General features: G+C 50.0%; 2 protein-coding genes across 3 annotated transcripts; both read left to right on the plus strand.

Annotated features, from left to right (window-relative positions):
• The first annotated feature begins 458 nt into the window (after nucleotides 1–458).
• LOC147414432 (F-box/WD repeat-containing protein 10-like) lies at nucleotides 459–3,056 on the plus strand. The gene is made up of 3 exons (XM_086473530.1): nucleotides 459–630; nucleotides 915–950; nucleotides 2,176–3,056. Exons 1-3 carry the CDS (start codon nucleotides 459–461, stop codon nucleotides 3,054–3,056), a joined length of 1,089 nt encoding a protein of 362 aa, XP_086329656.1.
• Nucleotides 3,057–8,772: 5,716 nt separating this feature from the next.
• On the plus strand, nucleotides 8,773–15,127 carry TVP23C (trans-golgi network vesicle protein 23 homolog C). 2 transcript variants are annotated; one of them, XR_015183890.1, is made up of 8 exons: nucleotides 8,773–8,801; nucleotides 9,460–9,542; nucleotides 10,431–10,575; nucleotides 11,046–11,135; nucleotides 12,376–12,507; nucleotides 12,595–12,723; nucleotides 13,691–13,816; nucleotides 14,087–15,127. XR_015183890.1 is itself a non-coding variant. In XM_086473416.1 (7 exons), exons 1-7 carry the CDS (start codon nucleotides 8,790–8,792, stop codon nucleotides 13,721–13,723), a joined length of 624 nt encoding a protein of 207 aa, XP_086329542.1. In that variant the 5' UTR covers nucleotides 8,773–8,789; the 3' UTR covers nucleotides 13,724–15,127. The 2 variants fall into 2 exon arrangements, 1 of the variants encoding a protein (XP_086329542.1); XM_086473416.1 differs by having other exon boundaries at nucleotides 13,691–15,127.
• The last annotated feature ends 7,278 nt before the right edge of the window (nucleotides 15,128–22,405 follow it).

The raw sequence follows: 22,405 nt of genomic DNA on the forward strand, positions 1-22,405 counted from the left end.
TACAGTATGTATCACAAATCTTCCAGCTCTACAATCTCACTGTATATTGCAGATGAACTCATTTTCATGTTTTTAAGGCCATCAGATGGTAACTTCCTTGATGCAGCTCTACTTGGTAAAAGATGTACATTTTGGAGAAGCAGGAAACAAATAGGGAGTGCAATGAATTTTTATTTTAGCGGAAAAAATGTATGGGTTGTGCATACATACTTAATATTTTTTTTTTTTAAATCAACGTTTGCTGTCATCTTTGAATCTGTGAGGTTTTCTGCTAATCAAATATCTTTGAATTATTTCTAATACTTAGACATTTAGAAGCTGTGATGAGGCAAAACAGTAACCAAAGACTTGAAATCCCATCAGTTATGAAAATTTAATCTAATTTAAACAAAAGCTTAACACCAGCAGAGTTGAGAGATGACATTTTCTTCTGTTTTCTAGCGCTCTGCTATGAACCGATGGAATCAGCAGCTTGCCAGCAACAGCAGCATTTTCTCAAGATCAAAAAGCCTTTTCGCACTCAGTCAGAGCAGCAGAAAAAGCTTTTCGTTCCTGGCACCAAACAGCCCCACGCCTTTGCCTCGGGAAAGTCAGCAAGAGCACGTTCTGCGAGAATCCCAGCAGATACTGGTAAGGACTCTTTGCAGCTAGGTAGGACAGGAATTCTTCAAACAAGTGCACCCAAGATAACTGAATGGATTAGACGAAAGGTGAGGCTCTCTAGAAGCCAGGCCCGTTCTGGATGAGAGGTCTGCAGTGGTGAAACATCACTTGCAGAGCCTGTGATGGCTACAGAAGCTGCTTTAGATCACTCAAACAGGACAAGGGCTCAGTTCTAGCTACAAAGCCTAGTTCTCTGGTATCTAGGGGGTTTTTTACTGTATCCTTAGCCTCTTTTTTGATTTCTTTAACAGGTGTAGAACTGTGCACAAAATTTATTCACATAGTTGGTATTTAATCAATAGCAGTAACTCAGAGAATTGTTTTAAAAAAATGGACTGTAAATTGTCTCAGCCAGCAACAACGTGGCAACCTGAAACTTGAAAATGAGATAGCGCCAAGATGACAAACACGGCCTGTGGCCAGATGGCATTTGTTTCAAGTTAATTTTTCTCAGGTTTTATATTCGGAATTTTGGGATCTCAAACTTTAAGACGTACACTGACACCTTACTTCAGAAGAGCTGTACCAAGTGATAGTCTCTAACCCCAAACTCCTGGTGTTTGTAACTAAGACACGGGGTCCTAAGTATGTGCAGATAAACAGTTCTAAATTCTGAGAACGAGGAACAAGCAGTAATTTTCATTAGTTTGTTTTGCTGTGCTCTGCCTTTCTGCACTGTAAGTTAATGTTCTCTGAAAGAGATTTCCAGAGGGCAGAAGTTTCAGTTAACCGGTCTGGAAAAGCAGAATTGTACTGCACAGCAATGGTCACAAACAACATGACATTGCAAAGCGAAGTGACAAATGAATCGCTCTGGCAAGGCCATGGGACTGAGCATCTGACGTAGTCTGTGTCATAATCCCCATCTAGTTCTTAGTCAAGGGCATAATCACACGATCCATCTTGATGTGTCTGTCCTACAGCACGGGTCACTCCATACATCCCCTGAGGCAGCAAAGCTGGGCTGCGAAGCATGTCTTGCGATTTCCAGTTCAAATGCTGCTCTGAGCGGTAATGGTTCAAAGTGGGGTTTGGCTACTTCAAAGATTTCTACCAGGAACTGACTTGCCTTGAAGCCTTTTTGCAATGCACAAGCCGTAGTACAAGAAAGGGGTGCATGGGAAGAGGGAGTGGGGAACCTCGTTCCTTTCGGAAACCATGGTTTCAAACAAGGTGGGTGGATACCAAGTCATCCCCACACAAATACAACATTACAGAATCTGACTGTAGTTTGTCCTGGACAGGCTATGGAAGGAACACTTCTCAGTCCACCAGGACAGAGTGAGTTAGCTCTGATGCTGGCAGCGTCACTAGTGAGGCTAAGGATGAGCAAACTGAAATAGGCACCAGTGGCTTGTAGCTTCCTACGCTGCCTCTTCGGGAGATAAACTTGGACTGTTCCTACGCCTGTCAATCCGGCACCCATCCTTGGTCTCACTCGGAGTACTACCTGGCCAACAACGATCACAAAAACTATCCTCGACTTCAACTGTATTTTCTTTTTGGAAACAGGTGGCAAATCCAAACACGGCCCTTCCCTCTGTGCACCCGCACATACTGACAGGGCAAAAGCCACTTGGCAGCATGAAAGGAGAAGAGGTCCAAGTCGTCCAATGTCCCCTGACAAGTTCCTCTTAACTGTCAGCATGCTGCAGAACGCCAGCAAGGCAGTCCCAGTCAGCTCCAGTATGAAGCACACTGCAGAAGTCAGGGAAGCATGGGAACCTCCATGGGAATATCAGCAACCCCATCCTGAAAAGATACAACTATACAAAACCCCTCTGCAGCACAAAAAGGATCAGACAGTCCAGCTCCAACGTGCAAGATTGCACAGTGATTCGCTGACCATGAAAAAAATTTCTATACCCTTTGAAACCAAAATGCTGCATCTCAAGCTGAAAAACTCTTTGCATGGACCCACTGTGAATTCCTCCATCCCTGCTCCCTCCATTGTACGTCCCAAGACAAGCTGTCGTTTGCTGCGAGAAAAGAAAGCTCACAGTGGTCACAATAAAGTCATTCCTCTCCCTGAAGATGGAGTTCATCTTATCGATCCCTTTCCAGCTGTTTCTGAACTGATCAAATCAACACGTGTCATGATTGCACAAATGGAAACCAAAGTAATTTCCAGGAGAAAAAAGCCCTTTTGTCCATATGCTGTAGACCCTGCCCAGAGTGACAGTGGGTTCAGGCTTCTGACAGGAAAACAGAAGGAGGCGTACGAGGCAGCTGCTGTAGCTCAGTGTCAGGCACAGCAGGCAAAGCTCGCAGAGGATCAGCAAAGAGCATGCAGGAAGGCCTGGTTAAGGAAAATGAAAGGCCTACCTACAGACTCTTCTGCTGAGGAGGGGAAAACAGCCGCTCCTGAACTTGGGCTTAATACATTTATCTGAGGTAATCCCTCAGTCCAACAACCAACCAGTGCCTGAGGATTCTGGCATCCAGCTGAGCCCGCCATGTCAAGATCCCTGTGGTTTCTAAGTACAAAAGACATCTCCGCTGTAAGTTTTTCTAAGAGATATTTATTGGCATATTCAGCCATTCCTCAAGGCAGTGAATGGACTGAGACCCCGCCTGGATTTATCTTGCTAGACCTGCTGTTAGTACAGACACAGCACTGCTTGATGCTAATACAGCTCAACATACGGCTCAACTGTGTGTGAATAATGAAACATTTAAAAAAATCTTATTAGAGTTTGCATAGATTGATTAGAGTTTATGAGCTGAAAGTATGGACTGAAAATTGACTGAGCATCTGAGCCCAGAGCGTGGTGATCAGTCGCAGGAAGTCTCGTTGGAGGCCAGTAACTAGCGGTGTAGCCCACGGGTCAATACTGGGTCTGATCTTGTTTAACATCGTCATTAATTAATGACCTGGAGGATGGGGCAGGGTGCACCCTCAGCGAGCTGGCAGATGTCACCGAACTGGGAGGTCGTGCTGCCACCCAGAGGGACCTGGACAGGCTGGAGAAACGGGCTGAGAGAGACCTGGGGCAGTTCAGCCAGGGGAAGTGCCCCGTCCTGCCCCTGGGGAGGAACAGCCCCAGGCACCAGGACATGCTGGGGCCACCCAGCTGGAAAGCAGCTTAAAAGTTAATTTGTATTAAATAAAAAAGCAAAGGTAATGGTTTCTATTTCTCTGCTTTTGTGGATAAACATGCTTAATTTCCATTAACGCTCAGGACCTAGATTGGCTTGAGCTGGGAAGACAAAAACCTGTCTAGTTGCCCAGCTTTGAGTACCTGGGCCAGTGTACCAGAAATATCTCCATTATTTTCTTGCATTAGAGGCTTGAGGCAGGACACTGCTGCCCATGGTCACATCAAAGGTCATTTCAGCAGCAGTTTTGGTTAGAGTAGGGTGATGAGTAGGTTTGGTTTGTTTATTTTAACGTCATCTTCAACTTCCAAACCCTGTGATTAAGCCAGACCTTGCTAACAGTGAAAAATAACAGTATTGTACCCCAAAGAGCAATAACAAGGAGGTAATAAAAACTAAGCATCCATGTAAAACTATGAGGAAGCCAGAAACTGGTGAAGATGTAGGAGCTGGACTGTTGTAGCTCAGATTTGCTGCCGAAAGGCCGTGCAGACTGGGGATGAGCGCGGGCGGGAGGCTGGCAGCTGGCCTTATTGCAGCACGTCCGTGCTGGGGGACAGGGTTTATCGCTGCGTTGGGTGGCTCTGCCTGCAGTTTTCAGCCACGAAGCAGCAAGGATTTCACACTTAGCCACGGGATGGCACTTTCTCACAAGAAATCAGGCACCAGCCCAGCACAGCTGCAGCCAGAGGCCCTTCGGCACAACCCCCCTGGAAAAAAAAGCATTTAATAGAGGAAGCCTGGTGGAAAAACATCACGGAAAGGCTGACGCCTTTTCGGTCAAGCCGAAGTGAGGAGGATTAGAGTGTTGTCTTCCCGCTTGGAGCCAATGAATCAGCATCTCCCTGCAGGTGTGGGTGCTGAGGCACTCGCAGGATACTACAGCCAAGAGAGGTGGTGTGAAATTACCCGCAAAGGCAGAGCTGGACCAAGTCCTTCTGTGATCGGCTTTAGTTCAGATGCAAAGCTGGGAGCTGGGCGTCAGAGATGCACTGGAAGGGAATTAACGTATGGGAAGACATCATACACGGTACAGGAAGTCCCCTGTGAAGGTAAGGAGGTTGTTGTACTATCTCAACAGCTCACCTCTGACTTAAATCGACCTTTCTGTGCCCTCGGCCTTCGGGCATGCAGGGGTGACAACATGGGGGTGCTGCGGGCAGCACTGGTGGTGTGCAGGACGCGATGCACCCGCAAGCAGAGACAAAGCCAGACAGAATGGGGGCAAGAGAGTTTCGATAGAGTTTTCCTGTAACTAGGTGCCATTAGTGCTGTACTTGTGTCATCCACAAAGCATAGATAATATTATCCTGACCTGATGATACCGTACTGAAGTCACAGCGATTTTGTCTGTATAGCTCGACAGGCGTTTCGGAACAAAATATGTTTTTACCCGAGCGTTGGTTTTAACTAAAGCATCTGTATTTCAGCAGCAGAATGGAGCCTGACGCTTCACACAGCGAATAGAAAACGAGCAAGACAGTATTAAAAAAAGGCAACAGCAAAGACATAAAAAGTAAATTAAGTTTTTATGTAGTGGCGTATTTATCAGTAACAACTTTGGATTGCCTGTGAAGTGGCGTGCTGACTCAACTGAGCACGTAAAATGCACTTGTTAGCCAGGCAAGCAAAATGGACTGTTTCATATTGTCTTTATGTAGATATGAAAACAAAGCTGTATGGCGGGATCGCACACCACGAGAGTAGATCGTGCGTATCAGACTGAAGATAGCAACAATTCTAATAACTCCGTATCTGCCCTTTCTAAATTAAAAAAATAAAAAAAAAACCCCAAAATTAAAGATGTGTGAGAAAGACCATTAACCAGCCAGGTGTTTACATGATGAACATTAAGTCTTCTGACTCGCTGCATAATTCGCTTATTTCTATGGTGCCTCTCTGCTGTGGTTTTTCAGGTGTTGTACAGAAATAACTTAATTCGAACCCAGTACAGTCTTTGAGAAAGTCACCAGCAGGAGGGCTGTATCACTTGCGGCCCTAAGGGTACCAGAGGTCTTTATTGGGGCATTAACCCTGGAGCACGGGTGAATCTGAGCCCGGGGTCACAGTCTGTGTGTCTGGGGATTTCCCGTGTGGCCGCAGCTCCATGCCTTGATCCTCCCCCCCGATGGCTCTAACTGGGGGGTCTGGGCCCCCAGCTGCCCTTTGGGGACAGCGTACACCAGAGCCTGATGCTTCGCTGCCCCCCAGCAGGTAACTGGGTGGTGGGTGGGAGTGCCCAAAGGCCCGAAGGCAGCTTTGTCCAGCACCAATGCCTGAACAAGGCGAAAGCAGCAGAGACCTGCTCCCCGGAGTGGAGTGTGTCCTGTCCCCAGTATCGAACAGCACCTTGGGGCCACCTGGGAGGAAAGGCTGGGAGTGAAAATGCTGTACTGGTCACAAAATAATACAGCACAAAGTACTATTAGTTGGGGTTTTTTTGGTTTATCTGCAAAGCAAATGTTCGGCTATATGCTTTTAAAAAAAAAAGAGAGAAAAAAAAAAACCTCCAAACAGATGACTCTTTCCTTTAGAGGTTTTTCAGTAGAATTTTTGGTTGACTTTTTTTTTGGTTTGTTTTACTTTTTGATAGCTTAATGCAAAGGTTAGGTGCTGCTGCTGCACACCTTCAGGCATCCCAATAGATTTCCATTGCTCCAACAGTAACAACATTAACTGTGTTGCAGCAACACCGATAGCAATTTCTGTAACATCTCTTACGCCGCGTCACAACCAGGTTTTAGATTTTTTGCAAAGAAACCACGGGGAAGATTGTCCCAGGAGAATGCACCGTTGGTACCAGCACTTCGTGTGCTTCCACGTTATTGCTTTAGATGATGATCGTTTTAACTAACAGCTAGGGACTGTTGCTATCCACACACGCTAGCGCTAAAGGAGAGCTCACACGGGTGCCCCTTGCTTGCTCTCCCACCAGCGTGTGGGGATGTGAAGCAGATGAGGTACCAGCACAGCTCCAAGTACTCCTGTGTCAGCCCAATTGGAGACTTTTTTTGTCCCTAAAAAGCTCTGGATTTCTACATCTTCGCTTTGATGTGTGACTTGCTACAGAGGTCATAGCCTTACAGGTCTGAAATCTCTTTTAAGGCATATGGATACGCCAAAGGATGAGCTAGTCCCCAAGGTAACCAAAACTGAGCTACACATGTAGTTGTTCAAGAACAGCTGCCAGCTCTGCCCAGAAAGCAGTTACAGCTTGGTAAGAGTGACCCAGAAAGGGAAAGACACTTTTTGCATCAAACAGGATCCAGTCATGATCCTTCAAATAGGCGGCAGATAATAAAACAATGCTGTGCCTCCTTGCAAGGCCACCTCTTTGTTCCTTTGCGCTTCCCAAAACAGATGGCAGAATGACTGGAAGGAGTAACTGTATAGTTAACGCTGCCGTCTTCCTTTACAAATGAAGCAGGAATTTACTCATTTCTTCCCTAATGTTTTCTGACTAAATTGTTCATCTACAAAAATTGTCCGGCAGCGCGTTTCAGATGAGCTGTTTGCAGATGGTCTCCTTGGCATGTGAGCGAGCTCGCAGCTGCTGACAGACCCTCGGGTTTTTGCCCCTCGTGTATGCTCACACCGACAGCTGTAACGAGCGGTTTTAAAATCAGGGCACTGTCAACCTGCACTTTTTTTTCCTGCAAGCTCTGTGCCTTTCTGTGGACTTGGTAAAAATCGAAGCTTAAATCTTCCCCCTTCTTTTCAGTGTAGCTGCTCAGTCTTTCCTTACGTTCCTTATGATAAGGGGACTGGAGCATCTCTCTGACGAGGAGAGGCTGAGACCTGGGGCTCTTTAGCCTGGAGAAGAGAAGACTGAGAGGGGACCTTACGATACTTATAAATACCTAAAGGGTGGGTGTCAAGGGGACGGGGCCAGGCTCTTTTCAGTGGTGCCCAGTGACAGGACAAGGGGCAACGGGCACAAACTGGAGCACGGGCAGTTCTGCCTCAACATGAGGAAAAACTTCTTTACATTAAGGGTGACAGAGCACTGGAACAGGCTGTCCAGGGGGGTTGTGGAGTCTCCTTCCCTGGAGACATTCAAAACCCGCCTGGACGCAGTTTTGTGTGACCTGCTCTAAGGTAACCTGCTTTAGCAAGGGGGGGTTGGACTAGGTGATCCCCAGAGGTCCCTTCCAGCTCCTACCAGCCTGTGATTCTGTTCTAAAAATACTGATCTGAGCGTGTTACTCTATTTTGACCTTTTTCTATCAGGTTTTCTAGACATCCAGCTGTTTGGGAGGGTTTTGACCTGTGCCAGGAGCAGAGGTTTGTATCGAGTTACTCGGGAAGAGGCAAGTGAGAGCTGTGGGATGCAGAGGCAGGTCCTGCAGAGAGCACCAGCTTGTGTCAGTCAACACAGTGTGAACGAGGAGGAGGGTGTCTAAAAACCCGAAACCCGCCCTTTTAGCGGTTCGAGCTCCTCGATGGATCTCCAGGTAGATCAGAGATCAGCAAAGGCGAGGCTTCAGGAAAAAAACCCTTTTCCTCTCAAAACTCTCCCTCTTGCCTAATCCCGCTTGACATCGACTCTGGGGATGGCGTGCTCGTGCTTCACGGAGCTGTCGCCCCTCACAAAGGCACAGCCAGGGGTGCCGGCTGGCTCCCCAGCGCCGCAGGAGCTGCTTCCCCGAGGCCAAGCTCTCTTCCCCGGCGAGCGGCCGCACGGGCGGCGGGCCCGGGGGTGCCGCTGCTCTCCCTCACGGCCAGGGCGGGGCGGGAGCGGGGCCTCAGCGGCCGCCGCCAACGGCGCCAACATTGCGCCGTTGGCGGCGGCCGCTGAGGCCCCGCTCTCGCCCCGCCCTGTGACATCACCGCGACGGGCGCGGGGGGCGGAGCGCGGCCACGTCTCGCCCTCCGTCCGCCCCGGCGCGCACGCGCGGGGAAAAGCAACGGTAGTGGTGGTGGTGTGCGGGGGGGGGGGGGGGCGGGGAGATACTGCACGACGCGCGGCGCGATTGGTCCGCGGCGGTGACGTAGCGCGGAGGGCGGAAGTGAGGAGGACTCCGACCATGTTACGGCAGGTGAGGGCGGCCCGGGCCCGGGCCCGGGCCCCGGCGGTGCGAGGCGGACGGGTGCTTTGTGCTGCCCGGTAGCGTGCTGGGGAGCCGGAACCCCGCAGGCCCCGCTGGGGGCGGGTGAGAAATCCGTTGGGGGGGGGGGGTATGGGTGGGGCGGCGTGGTGTGCCGTCACGCTGACGTGTGCCGGCTGGCAGCAGGGGAAAGAAAACCCCAAAAAAAGGGTCTGTGAGTGAGAGCGGCGGGCTGGTGTGGTGCTGGTGGCTGCTGCGCCCTGTCTGAAAAACACTAAATTCCGATTCTGCCGCCAGGATATTCGCTGGAGGGATGTGAGTTTGTGGGCTGGCGTAGGGATGGCTTGGGTACAGGACAGGGAGTTCTCCGAGGAATGTCGAATAAAAGCCGTCGGCTGGGAAGTTGGCTGCCCGGGGGCAGCGGGGGGCCTTGGGCGCACGCTGTGAGTTTCTGTAGTTTCCGCTAAGCATAAATCAAAATGTTTAAATACGGTATTTTTGTGGTTTTGTGTGGTTGGATCATCACGATCCCCATTTCGATCTTAAGGCGACACCGTGATGCTTCTGGGTGATCGAAACCCTCCCTGCTTGAAGTTCAGAACAGATTCTTTTTTCCTCATGCACTTCTCTGCATCTGTCCCTGCTTTAGGACAGCAATGATGACATCGAAGATGTGTCTCTCTTTGATGCAGATGACGATGTGTCCCGGAGATCCAAAAAGTCAAAAATCAGGTCAGTGGCCACAGAGGGAGTTTCTAGCTGAGTTCTAGGCAGAAGCGTGATGAAGGAAGGACGGCCATATGACATCATAACATGAAATGGCAAATACCTCCCTTGTTGTTTTGGAAGTCATGGAGGGTGATTTCTGGGTAACTTCAGAGAGCTGCCTCCAGGAGCTCAGCCAGAGTTTGTAGGTGTGTGCCTTCACGCTTCTGGGTGCCCTCCCATTTACTGCGTGTTTGTGTGCCTGCGTGTAAGGGGTCTGCACCGACACAACTCTGCGAAGCGGGGGGTTCGCCCCGTGTTGAGTGCTGGTTGGGGGCCAGTCCCTTCTCTCTTCCTCAGTCTTCATTCTCGAGTGCACTTGGTGCTGCCCCGCTCTCTGCCATGTCCTGGCGTAGCTGGTCCAGCCGCCTCCTTCCTCCTCCTGCCCGAACTGCTGCCGCAGAGCAGTGTCCATCCACAGGTGCTGTGGTGTCCTCAGCTCTGCACTGCACGTTTCTGACCTGGAAACTGCAGAAATCGGAAAGAAGGGCAAGTCTGCCATGTTGAGAAATGTTGTGTTTCATTCAGAGGTATTTCCTCGGGCAGAATAGTATTTTTTAAATTTACCCCGTAAAAATGGCCTTACGCTGAGCACCGGGTGGAACTCCCTGTCCCCTTCCACCGCGAACTCTGTCTGCACGTGGGCTATCACTGCATGTAGAATGTGTCTTCCTTATGATGAGCTTCTAGTCAGTTTATTTCCCATATTCTCAGCAGTTGTTGCACACTGGGTTGATGTTACGATGCTGATCCTTATCCTGTGAGTTGGTGGGAGATTGACTCGGCGATGTCATTTCTCTGAAATTGCTTCAGTCTTGTCTGAAAGAGCTGTGACTGTACTGTACTTCATTCCAGGCATCCAGTGGCGTCATTTTTCCACTTATTCTTCCGAGTCAGTGCCATAGTTGTCTATCTGCTCTGTGAGCTCTTAACTAGCAGCTTTATTGCCTGCATGGTGACAATTATCCTCCTCTTGTCATGTGACTTTTGGGCTGTAAAGGTAAGTTCATCTTACGCTTTTTGTTATCTTTGTCTTACTGTGTAAGAATGATTGAACAGTGTCAAAGAAAAAGTAACTTCTTTGTGCCTTTCCCACAAAATGATACCCAAAATACCCTCAAGTGCCGTGATGTATTGCAAAGCGTTAGAAATAACCACTCTTCAGTCTCTGTGTACCTGCTTTCTTTTTGAAAATCGAGCGGAGAACACATATTAGACTTTCTTTTAAGGTAGCACAGGCTTTGTTATCTGATCGCTTTTAAATCACCAGCAATACGCCTCACAGTAATTTGGTATTGTGCTGGACATGTTAGGTACTAGATTATTGGGAACATAAGAGCCTCGTAACCTTGTCTTCCCAAATGTGAGGCAAATGAGCAGCGCTGAAAGTGGCAGCCCAAACAGCTGAACTTCGGCGAACGGTTTCTTTTAGCAGAAAGCTCAAAGCTCGTTGCTTTTCTTCTATTTCAGAATGTCACAGGGCGACTGATGGTTGGCCTTCGCTGGTGGAACCAGGTGGATGATGATGGTAGAAGTCACTGGGTGTTTGAAGCCAGGAAGGTAAATGGCTTTTTTTTGTTGTTTGGTTGTTTTTTTTTTTCTTTGTTTCTGTTTTGTGAACTCTCTGTGACTTCGTGGTTGTGCTTGTGGTGGTAGGTTGCAGAATGTAGACATTTACTTCCAGCCACAGATCTGTGACGGTGCTTGTTTCATGTCAGCTGCTGAATGAGCTTTGTGATGTTGAACTATTTAAAACTTCTCATGATGTATTGATCTGGCTTAATGCAAGTAACCTAAAACTTCCACATAAAAGGCAGTAAAGGTTCCCATGTCACATCAGTAACCTACAGTTTTCTGGTGTGAATTTGGAGCAGCTGATGTAGTTTTTATCTCCTATAGAAAACTACTGGAAGTAGGAAGTAACGTATAGCATCCATCACGGCTGTTGCTTTGCCTTTGTGTTCACGGTGGCTACTGCTGCCTCTCTAGTGTCCCATCTGTCAGGCACCTCACACCATGTCTTGTATTTGCCTGTTTGATCCCTGTCTCTTATCTCTGTCTGTGTGGAGCTAGTGGCACGCAGATCTGGAATCTGCAGTGGTGTAGGGATGTGAACCTAAACCTTTCCCCGGCTGAGTTTGTGCGCTTGCTGCAGGCACTTTCTCAAAACTACCGGTTTAGAAAAGCTAGAGCATACTGGGGAAGGGGGGAAAGGGAGCTGAACCACTGGTGATGCTGTAAATTTACCCCTAAGTTGTTAAGCCGGTCCGGATTTTTTTAAGTATTCTAGGAAGAAGTGAACGTTTGCTTGGGATCTTCTGCTCTGCAAAGACTTTATAAAATCAGTAGTGTGGTGTGAATCAGACCTCTGTGTGTGTGTGCAGAAAAAATTACCCTACTTTGGCGCCTAAGAATATTTAGTTCTGCCAGTGCTAGGATTAGTGGCATTCTGGTCATCTGTGCAGTGATTTGGAGGTAGGAAGCACTACCCCTTTGGCTGTTTCTGAGCTTCATAACTGAACCATGCAGTAAACGTCATGTTTCCCAAACTTAACCTTTTAGCCTCAAGCATTCCAAGAGGCTTTGATGCTGCTGCCTTCACTGACAAAACGGTCCCTTAAATGGAAACATCTTCTGTTGCGGAAAGATCTTTGTGATGTACAAATTGACCTTGAAAGCACCCAGTACTGTTGTGTGGGGACAGAAGACAGGGGCCTTATAGATTCTGGACTGTTTCTGATGGCTATGGGATCTGTACAATGGAGCAGCCTGTTAACCTCTATTTCCTTTCTGCTTCTAGGTATCAGCACAAGGGAGTAAAACCTCGTCAGAAGCAGAGTCTCGGATTTTCTGGTTAGGTCTAATTACCTGCCCTATGATCTGGGTGATATTTGCTTTCAGCGCCCTCTTTTCTTTCAAAGTGAAGTGGCTGGTGAGTGGCTCCTGCGGTTCGGTAGCAGATCCTGTGTGTGCCAGGTAAGGCAGGGTAAATCAATGACTGTATTTTCCTGTGTCTTAGGCAGTGGTCGTGATGGGAGTGGTGCTTCAGGGAGCCAACCTTTATGGTTACATCAGGTGTAAAGTTGGCAGTAGAAAGAACTTGACAAGCATGGCGACCAGCTATCTTGGGAAGCAGTTCTTGCGGCAGGTAAGATTTCCGGGGTTTGGGAAACCCTCCAGTCATGTTTGTTGCTGTCCATCAGCTTCCTGGGCCATGAAAAGAAAGGCTGAAAAGTTCTTATCTGTAGTTCTCCAGAGGGACCCTTCACACCTTGCTGCCTTGTGAGCCTCCTTAATAAGTAACGGAGGAACGCACTGATTACTGGCATCAAGTTCCGTTTGCAGCGCACTGTGAGCTCAGGTTATTTGCTGGTGCTGTGGGCAGGTGCCATAGAAGCTACTGGAATGTGGCTGATTTATCGGAAATAAGGAGCATGGTGAATGTGGTGACAGAGTGAAATGGGTTTTGATTAACTGCTGCTCTTGGATAATGCATTACTAGATAACTCCTTTCACGGCACGGCTTCCTCTTCAGGTTGTGCTGGCCCCAAAACCAGGCATCTGGAGAGATGTTGCACTGGTCCTTGTGCTTCAGGGCACAGCTGCGGCGTGCGTCGCGCTCGGCCCAAAGGGCTGCCCCTGCCTTTTCTGTTCTTTCTGCCTTCCAACCAGCTGCTCTAGAGGTCCTTCTCTGCCCCAGCGCCGGGTTTCCTTCCTTCCACAGGTCCCTGCAGCAGCCGGCACAACCGTCTCCTGTTCCACTTCTAGGCTGTCATTTAATTTCTGCTTTTACGGAATTTCCTGAGCGTGCTGCCTTACGCAGACGGCTCTGGGGACGGGTGGTTTGGCTGCCACAGGCTCCCAAATGTGTGCTGGAGTTACTCTCATTAGTGCCATCAGAAGCTCAGACACTGATAAAACTTTCTGGGCAAGTCCCTGCTGGGATCACGCTCTTCTGCAGCTGCGTTTGCTTCTGGATGCTTTCACCACTGCAGTGGTTAACCAGAGGCCCGGGGCAGTTTTAGTCTCTGGCAGAAATGAATGTCTTGCCCTAGAGTCGTGGCAGTGAGTCACACAGCTCTCCCATACTCCTGTTCTTTTTTTGCCTTCTGCAGACCGTGGCTAAAGAGGACCAAACAGCATCCTGAGTGTGGCGGTGGCCTCAAGCCAGACCGGATTCGCAGCAGTGGACGGCAGTGAGTGTTGCTGTGACCACGAGGTTTGGGAGCTGCATACGTGAGGTGTGAATTCAAAGACGTAAATAAATTGTGCAAGGCTTCAGGTTAACGCTCCTAGCAACTTCTGTTCATTTTTTCCACTAGCAGTTTGTGTTTCAGTCCTTTATTAATTAGAATTAAATTGCCTAAACTTCTTTAAATTAAAAGACATCCTAGGTGACTCTCATACAGGTTTAGAGAATTAAGGGAAAATTGCTGGACATCCTTCTTCAGAAAAACCATGCACAAGCCAAGCCTTCCCTTACCCAGGAACTCCCCTGTCTCCTCCAGCAGTTGCTGCCTCAAATAGTTTCCGTTGTGGATGTTGCTGCATTTCGCTCTTGGAGGCCGTTACTGCTTCTGTCACGAAGTTTAGATCGTGCTCGTTTGGCTCTGCACCTCTCATTCTGTGATCTGAGCGGCGCTGAGGTGGTTGCAGTGAAGGACACCTAAAGGAAATGTTGCTGTTGGCTTAGTGGGAAGATTTTTGAAGTCTCGTGGAAACTGCAGAAAGTGACTTCTGAGCAGCTGTGGGATTTGGGTTTTGTTGGTTTTTTTTCATCTGAAGCATTCTTGGAGGTCTCAGTAATATCTTAAGCCTCTGGATTTACCGCAGGTCCCTCTTACCTGTAGGGCCGTGTCCGTACGGGGAGTGCAGCAAGAGAAAAACCAGGTGATGAGGAAGGTTGGATGCACAGTTTCAGAGACAGAGTGAATCGGGGCGGTTGTCGTCCGACTGGTGCTGTTAAAGCGATGTCATCTGGTGCCGTGACGTGCTTTTGGTGCTGCGGGTTTTTCCTCTCTGGCCAGGAGGGTGTAGGGTGATGTGATCCACAGTTTCCTCACCAGCCCCTCAGCACAGGGTCGCAGGGAACAGGACCAACAGGGGTTTACGTTCCTTGGATCCCTGCAGTGTGCTGTTCTCGAGCTGTGCTCCCCACGGAGTCTGGGGGCTGGAAAAAGCCTTTTCTGTAGGATCGTGAGGTGTTGGCTGGCAAGCGTTCACTTAGGTGGCAGAAAGTGGCATGTTTTGTGTGAAAAGCTGCATGAAAGGGGTCAGTTCCTTCTTGTCATGTAATTCTGTTCAAGGCGGATTGTGCTTTCACAGCGGTAGATATTGTAAACTTTGGGTGAGGTATTTTAAATTAAGAATCTGGTTTCTTTTTGAATAATGGGTATTGTCAATTGTGGGATTGCGTTACCGTGATTTCTCTCCCTGTACTGTAGCAATACTTGGGAGCTGTACATTTGTTTAACTCTCTGGATTGATACCTTCCTTTTGTAAATATGTATTTATAAAATCTTGAAATTAAAATAACGCTTTGTTTAACCAGACCAGATATCCCTTCTGTGATTTGTGGCTGAGCTCTGTACGCTGTGTTCTTGTAACGTAGTTCTAACAGGGGTCACTCGTCGAGTCAGACGGTGCTGTTCAGCGAGCTCTGGCACAGTTCCTTTCCCCAGGGGTCTTGGACAGGTTTCCCTGTGCAAACACTTTCTTCATAAGCGCGCTGGAGTCGTTCTCATGCAGAGCTGAGGTAACTGGCCCTCTGTGAGGCTTGGTTGGGGTGGCTAAGAGGCTCCTTCCGAGGGCACTCGGAGGGCCCCTCTGCCCAGGTCCCTGGCTCGCTCCTGGCCGGTGACAGCGTGCTACCGAAAATGCTCCTTCCACCACTTGGCGGGAACGTCTAGTCCCTGTTTACGTGGAAGGGTCGGTTTATTTCTAAGGAGTGACGGTAAAACAGGCCAAGACAATCGTTGAAGTAAAGGTGCTTCTGCAGCCACGCGGGGACGTGCAGGTGCAGCATCTGGCATGGTGGATCCGAAATCCTTTCTGCCCCCGTCCAACAGGCCCCCAGTTTGCCGCTGCCGTCAAAGGGACAGCACTGACTGGCACAGCTCCAGCCACGAGGTAGTTGTTTTAAAATGTGTTGAAAGTTTTGGACTCTGTTTATTCTCCTGCTGCCAAAGTTTCCCCCAAACTGCTGGTAAATAGTGCTTTTCTGGAAGCTGCTGCTTATTTAATCAAGGACAGGGGCATTTATTAGTATGTGCCTTTAAATAGAGCGCCCTTTGGCTCATTTTTAGCCTCTTGGCAAATATTCAGTCTTTTGGCTGCTGAGAAGCCAGCGTTTTGTTGCATTTCTTCACAGCATGGATCAGAACCAAATTTCTTATCACTTCTCCAGTTGGGTGTGAGTCTCGTTTGATTTTTTTTTTTTTTTTTTTTTTTTTACTTGCTGTCTGCTGGGATTTCCTGTGAAGCGGGAAGTGGGAGTTGCCACAGAATGGGGAAATTCTCTGAATGTGCTTTTTTCAACCCGCCTTGGGAATCCAGGCTAAGCCAGTTTCTTGAGCATTAGCTGTGTAACCGTGGCCCCACCTAAGACCTCCAGGCCTGGGTGGTGGCTGAACTTTCAGGCTTTACAGAAGCAGAAATACTCCCAAGAGCAATAATAATAAAATACTATTTGCTCTGCAATAGCAAAGTATCCTCGGGTGTTGCAAGCACATCTGCAAGGTGGACTTGAAGTCATCCTCATTTCACGGGCAGAGCCATTTTGAGTCCTTGGAGCACAGTGGCCTGTGCCAGCGGGGAGCTTGCTGGCGGAGCTGGGGACAAAAGGGGCCCTGGGGGACATTTGCTGTCTGCTTTAGGCTGTGCGAGGCCTCATCCTTCCCTTGTGTCCGAGGGACGAGCTGCTCCATTGCTCTTTAGCCACAGTGAGGACCTGCCCCTGGTGCAGACAGGCCTTGGGCTGCCACCTGCCGTGGCATTGCGCCACGCAGCCAGCTGGGTGCTGGTGTCCCCAGGGAAGGGGCAGGGGCAGAAGCAAAGCTTTTTGTGGCCCTGTGCTCTAACACGTTCCTGTGGCACATCCAAATACTCTCCAAACCCGAAAGCTTTAGAGGCAGTTTTGCCCCGTCAGGTGCACCTCCCCTTCCCTGCGTGCTCCCCCTCTGCCCTGGGGGAGGACCGCAGGGGAGGGCAGAGGCGGGATGCTGAGTGCCTGCGGGCAGCCAGGCCCCAGGCGCTTGGAGCCCGTCTGTCTTTCCCTCCAGAGATTTCTTGGCAGGCTGCAGGGAAAGGTCTATTGTAGTTGCTTGGCAGAAGCCGTGGTCAGCCCTGCTCGCACGGGACAGGACATCCCAGCTGGTATTTCCTAAACAAAAAGCTGCAGTGACTAACAGAGAGTGACCTTTGGGGAGACCAAAGGGAGCGGGGATGCGGGTGAGGAGGGTGGATGTTGGCCAGGACCCAGCGCTGCTTCCAGGGCTCCTGGCAGGAAGGAATTTCTCGCTTCCCTCCTGCCTTTCCGTGCGAACAGCCCCCATTTGGGAGCGGGTGTCCCTTCCCGCCCTGCAAACCCATGGCAAAATGAGACCCTTCCCACCGCCCTGATAAGACGGACGAAGGACAGAGAGAAAGGAAACACTGTTTCTGTTTTACTGATAGCAGCATTTTTATACCACAGAGGACACGTGGGCCCATCCTTATCTGCCTGTGCATGCCAAAAGCAAACTGGGTGTGTTGAACGTGATCCCAGTTCCTTCCTACCCTCTCCGGTGCCAGCGCGTGGCTCGGGGCAGCTGACCTTGGGGACATGCTGTGCTGGTTTCCGCTGCTCAGCCAGCGCTCGGCTGCTTGAATTTCACTCCTGTTTCTCGGGGGGAGGCATCACCTTTGGGTGCTGCTGAGGGGACAGCCTCTTCCTCGGCTCACAGCAGGTATGTGTGCTCCCAGCTGTGTCTTGGAGCTGTGAGAACAGCTCTCTGGGTCAGACTGAACCCATCAAACCCAGGGTTTGTCTCAAGCAGTAGCTAATTCCGCGTGCCTAGCAAAGACTAGATGGAAATGGCAAACTCACAGCCATGCTTCTAGGAACACCTTTTGTACCTCCAGAGGCTTGTGGCTCCCTCTGTGTCACCTGATGAATTTCGCTGCTATTAGCATGACTGATTCCTTTCTGAGTCCATGCAGACTTCCAGTATTTGCGGTGTCCTGTGGCAGAGAGCTCCCCAGATTAACACTGGACGCAGAAAGATCCTTCACTTCTTGTTTGTGTGGAACCTGCCTCCCAACTTAATTTGGTGCTCATCTGGTGAGGAAAGGGAAGGCCAGGGGTGTTCTGTGTTTGCCACCATACACAGCAGAGAGACGCTGGGTTTTATGTTAAACATGGGGTTTGAAATCCCCAGACACTCAAACTGCTGTCAGGATCCTGCTGGATCAGCTTGCTGAAGATCCAGGGTCTCTCCTCTCCAAAGCTGCCAGCTGACGTTACAGTGCCAGGAGGAGGAGTTAGCATCCTCTGGGACAGGGCTTAGCATTTGCCAGGATGCGTCCTAGCAAGGCCACAGGTTTTATGGAGGTAGAGGTGTCCAGAGGACCTTTGTAAGGAGACTGTGGAGCAGTTGGACTGCAAGAGAAGATTTGGGATGTGGGGAGATGTGGGATTCCTAACTCTCCCGAGTATCTTCGCTTCTCTTCTTATCCTGGTGAGGCTGAGCATGACTCAAATGCTCTGCAAGGACTGGAGGGTGCATTGATGCCATTTCCCCTGGTATACCATTTCCCCTGGTATGAAAACTCCTATTTTGTTGCTGTCCTTTGTTAGGGATTTTTTTGCAAACTATTAATTTGTAAATTATCCAATTAATGGCTGTTAGTATCGTATCATCTCATCCCCCAGCTGCTTGCTACACGTTTCAAAGAGCTTTAGTGTTTGCCAGGTGGGTCTCCCCTCAGGAAAACCCATGTTGGTGCTCTTTAGCTGTTTCTTATCTCTGTGAATCCCCGTCTGTAGGAGTCCAACTAGTTTGCTCAGTATAGGAGTTGGGTTTTCTGTTCTTTTGCTCCTCGTATTCCTCCCAGAATCCTTAAAAAGAAAAAAAAACAAAACCAAAAACAACCAAACCCCAGTATCACACTTGCCACCTTCCACCCATCTGGCAGCAGAAGAATCAGTCGGTTTGTCTGGGGATTAGCGGCTCGGTGGGTTCAGCCCTGAGCCCTTTGGACTCCTCCTGGAAACCTCCTTGGCCTGCGAGTTATTCCTCTTCGTGTTGCCAGCTTGCGCATGCCTCCTTCTATTTAGTTCATTTTTGGGCGAGTTCTTTATATTTTTTTTCCCTCCCTTTTTTTCAGTCACAAAGCGGTGTGTAAACAACTCCATAGTAACCGCTGGAGCACATGAGTCACTCGGCTTTTCTGCCACAGGACATACTCACTTGCTCTTGCCTACTGTTATGTTTCCAGATTAAAGGAGGGTTTGGTTGTTGAGATGGTTACTCATGGTTTCCTGCTGAGTATACTGATGTTGAGTCTGGCTCTTTTTTTGATGGTTTGTATGACTTCTCCCCCGTTAGATAGATCCTCTCCCCCTGCGGGACCTTCCATGCTTGTCATCTGTCCCCTTTGCTGCAAGATGTAAAACTCCACCTAAGTTTCTTTCAACTAGTGGCAGGATGGGTTTAGTGGGCATGGTGGTATTAGGTTGATGATTGGACTTGATGATCTGGGAGGTCTCTTCCAGCCTAATGATTCTGTGATTATATTTTGGGTTTGTTGGAGCCCTCTGTCACACCTGGCCCCTGTTTCAGGAGGAATTTGAATTCACCAAAACTGCCTCAGGTCTTGGGAACTTCCACACCCACTTCCCACCATCTGAGAGCCCATGAGGCTGGAGGTGCTTGAACCCATGGTCGGGCAGAGGTCCCAACCCAAAACCTCACCTAAGATCTTTTTGGATGAAGAAAAAACTGAACATCCTTTTGCAGAGCTCTTGGTTATGCTAGCCCTTGATTTCTCATGTTTTAAGTTGCAGGGTCATGCCCAGAAGTTTGGTTTAATTAGGATCTGGACTAAAGAGAGGAGGGGCTGGGGACTTGGCTTGGATCCTGCTCCATCCCCAGCTCAGAGACCAGATCGTCAGAGGTAAGGTCTGGCCCGTAGCTGGGGCAGGAGAGCAGTGCAGATCTGGTGGAGGATGGGGGATCTGGCACTGATACCCGGGATGTGGTGCCTTCAGCCACGCTCAGGTTGATGCCCTAGAGCTCTTCTGCAGCTGCTGTGAGCGGGACACCCCAAATCCCACTGCTCCCCGCTGCTGCAAGAGCAGCTGCAGCAGAACGGGGCGGGGAGAATGCAGGACCTGTAACATCCCTGGGTTTTTTTTTTTTTGCTCTGTTTGTGGCAGAGTGGGGAGTGCAGCATCCCCGGGGCTGCTGCCAGCCTGGGCAGCCTTTAGGAGAGTTAAACCAGCCTTTTCGTTAGCACCTGGCCAGTGAACCCCTGGACAAAGCCTCTCCACCCCTCATTGCCCTTGTGTTTAAGGGCGGCATCGGCAAACATCTGGAGCAGCACAGCTGGGCTGACCCTGCCGTCCGGTCCCTCCAGCCCAAACAGCCTCTGTGTGACACAGGCTCCAGGCTGTCCCTTTCCCGCCTAAACCCGTACGGCGCCAGAGGGAGCTCGTATGCTTTTTCTTTTCATTAATTAAATAATTTTTTTTTTTTAATGGAGCAAAGAAAGTTTTCTGGAAGGGCTTGTTGGAAACGCCTTCGAGGACCATCCTGAGATGTGAGAAGCCCCAGGAGCAACCTGCCAGCCCAGCGCATCCCGTGCGAGCGTGAGACTGCAGTGGGGAGGGTGTCACCTCTGCGGGCGTCACCCCTGGCTGTGGCCACCCGTCCCCCTGTGCCTCGCAGAGGGGTGACAAAGAGGAAAACAATCACTGAAACCACCTCTCCTTCCGTTAGTGCTCCCTCTGAGCTCTCTGGGCCGAGCGGGGATATAACAGGAACATGATTTCACCGCCCTGATGTTACAGGGTGGTGGTGTGAGCAACCGCTTCAATTGGAAAAAGTAAGTAAAAACCAAATTTATTCCCAGCTGGGTGTGTGTGTGAGACCAGCCGCCTGGGTTGTCTCCTCAAACAAGACGTCGGGACCATCCCGATTTGGGGGAATAAACTCCCATTTAAAGAAATACTTCCCAGGAAGCAATTCAGCCCTCCGCCCAGCAGCAGGTGCCTGTGTGTTGGGGGCACCTTGCACCCCACCGCACCCTCGTGGGTCCAGCACCCTTCCCCGGGGTGCGGGCTGGGTGTTCCCTGGAGCAGGGGCATGCGCTGGCTTTGGGGTGTAGGGATGGACATCCCCGCTGGCCCCCGCCCCTGGTTCGTTAGCTCAGAGCGCAGCCTCTTGCTCCAGCAGCCGGGGATCGTCCTATTTGCAAGCGCCTCAGTGAGGATTTGAATTGGGGCCTCTAAAGCTGAGCAGAGCTGTTCCACATCCCCCAGCATTCAGCACTCTGGCACCGGACGAGGTTAGCAAAACTGAACTGTCTTGGCTTAGTTTTGCTCCCAGAAACCAGAAGGGAATTTTAACATCGGTTTTAGTGGGAGCTGCCAGGTTTAATTGTTGGGACACCGCAATGTCTACTGCTTCCAGGCTCAACCACCTATCGATGCTTTGAAGCAGCAGCTAAATGCCTCCCCTGCCATTCAAATGGTGACATTTTGGGATGATAGGACACAGGGGATGGGGCAACCTGGCACCAGTGGCTGCCAGGTCACAGCCGCTGGACCAGGAAGGTGCAGCAGCGTCACATGGGTGCACTTAACCTGGTCTGGTACAAAGCAAAACAGATCAACCCACCTTTTTTTTGTGGTGGGTTCAGCTTTACTCTGCATGGGTGGGATGGGGAAGGTGATCCTGTGGTCCGTGAATGAGTGCGATGAGGGGTGGTGGAGAGCCGGGGCAGCACCTCCCGCCCATCACAGTGGTGATGCTCCAGGGTACAGCGCTGCTTCCCAGCACATCTGTCCCAGCTCAATGGCTTTCCTCAGCTTTCCATGGGGCTGCGGAGCCTTTTTGCAGCACAGCCCTGAGCCAGGGTCCCTGGAGCCCTTGGGAAGGACCTTGGGAAGGACCCAGCTCCCTCAGGTCCTTCCCAAGCTTCCCACTCACAGCACTGGGTCTGGCTGGTTTTGGTGGTGGGTGAGGAATAGCTGTCACCTGCTCAGTGACATTTCAGTGCAGAACCACACTTCCAAATCCCCACCCTTCATCAGGTCTGCATATCCCCCTGCTACAGCTGGTTCCTACCCATGAACTCCCACATCCATCATGACCTGGTTTTGCAGTCACTCCTCATCCTTCGTGCCCCAGGCAAACTGTTCAGCCCCTCTACTCAGGTGGTCTCACCCCAAGACGTCAAGTACAAACATCCCCAGTGTAGGTTTTGGCAACGTCGAAGTTTCTGCCTTCAGATAGATCAACAGGACTTGTCATTACATTTAGCTGCTTTCCCCTACCTTCGCTCCCACAAGATCTTGAAGTGCCCTTACATGATTTTAGGGTATCCCAAAACAACCAACCTGTTATTCAGGCCTTGGATTTCATTTTTATGAGGCAAGACCACAGCCTCTCCTGGCTGACGTCCCCATCCATGCAGAGCCCCTGCACCACCCTCATCCTCCACCAGCGTGGCAAACACTGTGACCCACTTGTGACTGCTGCTCGCTCAGGTCTCTCTCCAGGCGTGGGGCCACACGTAGATGTGTAAGGCAGGGGTTGGGCTCAGTAGGGTTTGGGGATGTATGTTTT

Source organism: Leptosomus discolor, chromosome 15 (genome assembly GCF_034619465.1).
Source record: "Leptosomus discolor isolate bLepDis1 chromosome 15, bLepDis1.hap2, whole genome shotgun sequence".
In the NCBI taxonomy this organism is placed as follows: Eukaryota; Metazoa; Chordata; class Aves; order Leptosomiformes; family Leptosomidae; genus Leptosomus; species Leptosomus discolor.

What these genes read in the sequence shown, in the direction of transcription:
- LOC147414432 (XM_086473530.1), top strand. Translation starts at nt 459, where the DNA reads ATGGAATCAGCAGCTTGCCAGCAACAGCAGCATTTTCTCAAGATCAAA. An exon ending in GAGAATCCCAGCAGATACTG is followed by an intron (nt 631 to 914) that starts GTAAGGACTCTT and finishes TTTCTTTAACAG; the next exon opens with GTGTAGAACTGTGCACAAAA. An exon ending in AAAATTTATTCACATAGTTG is followed by an intron (nt 951 to 2,175) that starts GTATTTAATCAA and finishes TTTTGGAAACAG; the next exon opens with GTGGCAAATCCAAACACGGC.
- TVP23C (XM_086473416.1), top strand. An exon ending in TCCAAAAAGTCAAAAATCAG is followed by an intron (nt 9,543 to 10,430) that starts GTCAGTGGCCAC and finishes ACTTCATTCCAG; the next exon opens with GCATCCAGTGGCGTCATTTT. An exon ending in CTTTCAAAGTGAAGTGGCTG is followed by an intron (nt 12,508 to 12,594) that starts GTGAGTGGCTCC and finishes CCTGTGTCTTAG; the next exon opens with GCAGTGGTCGTGATGGGAGT.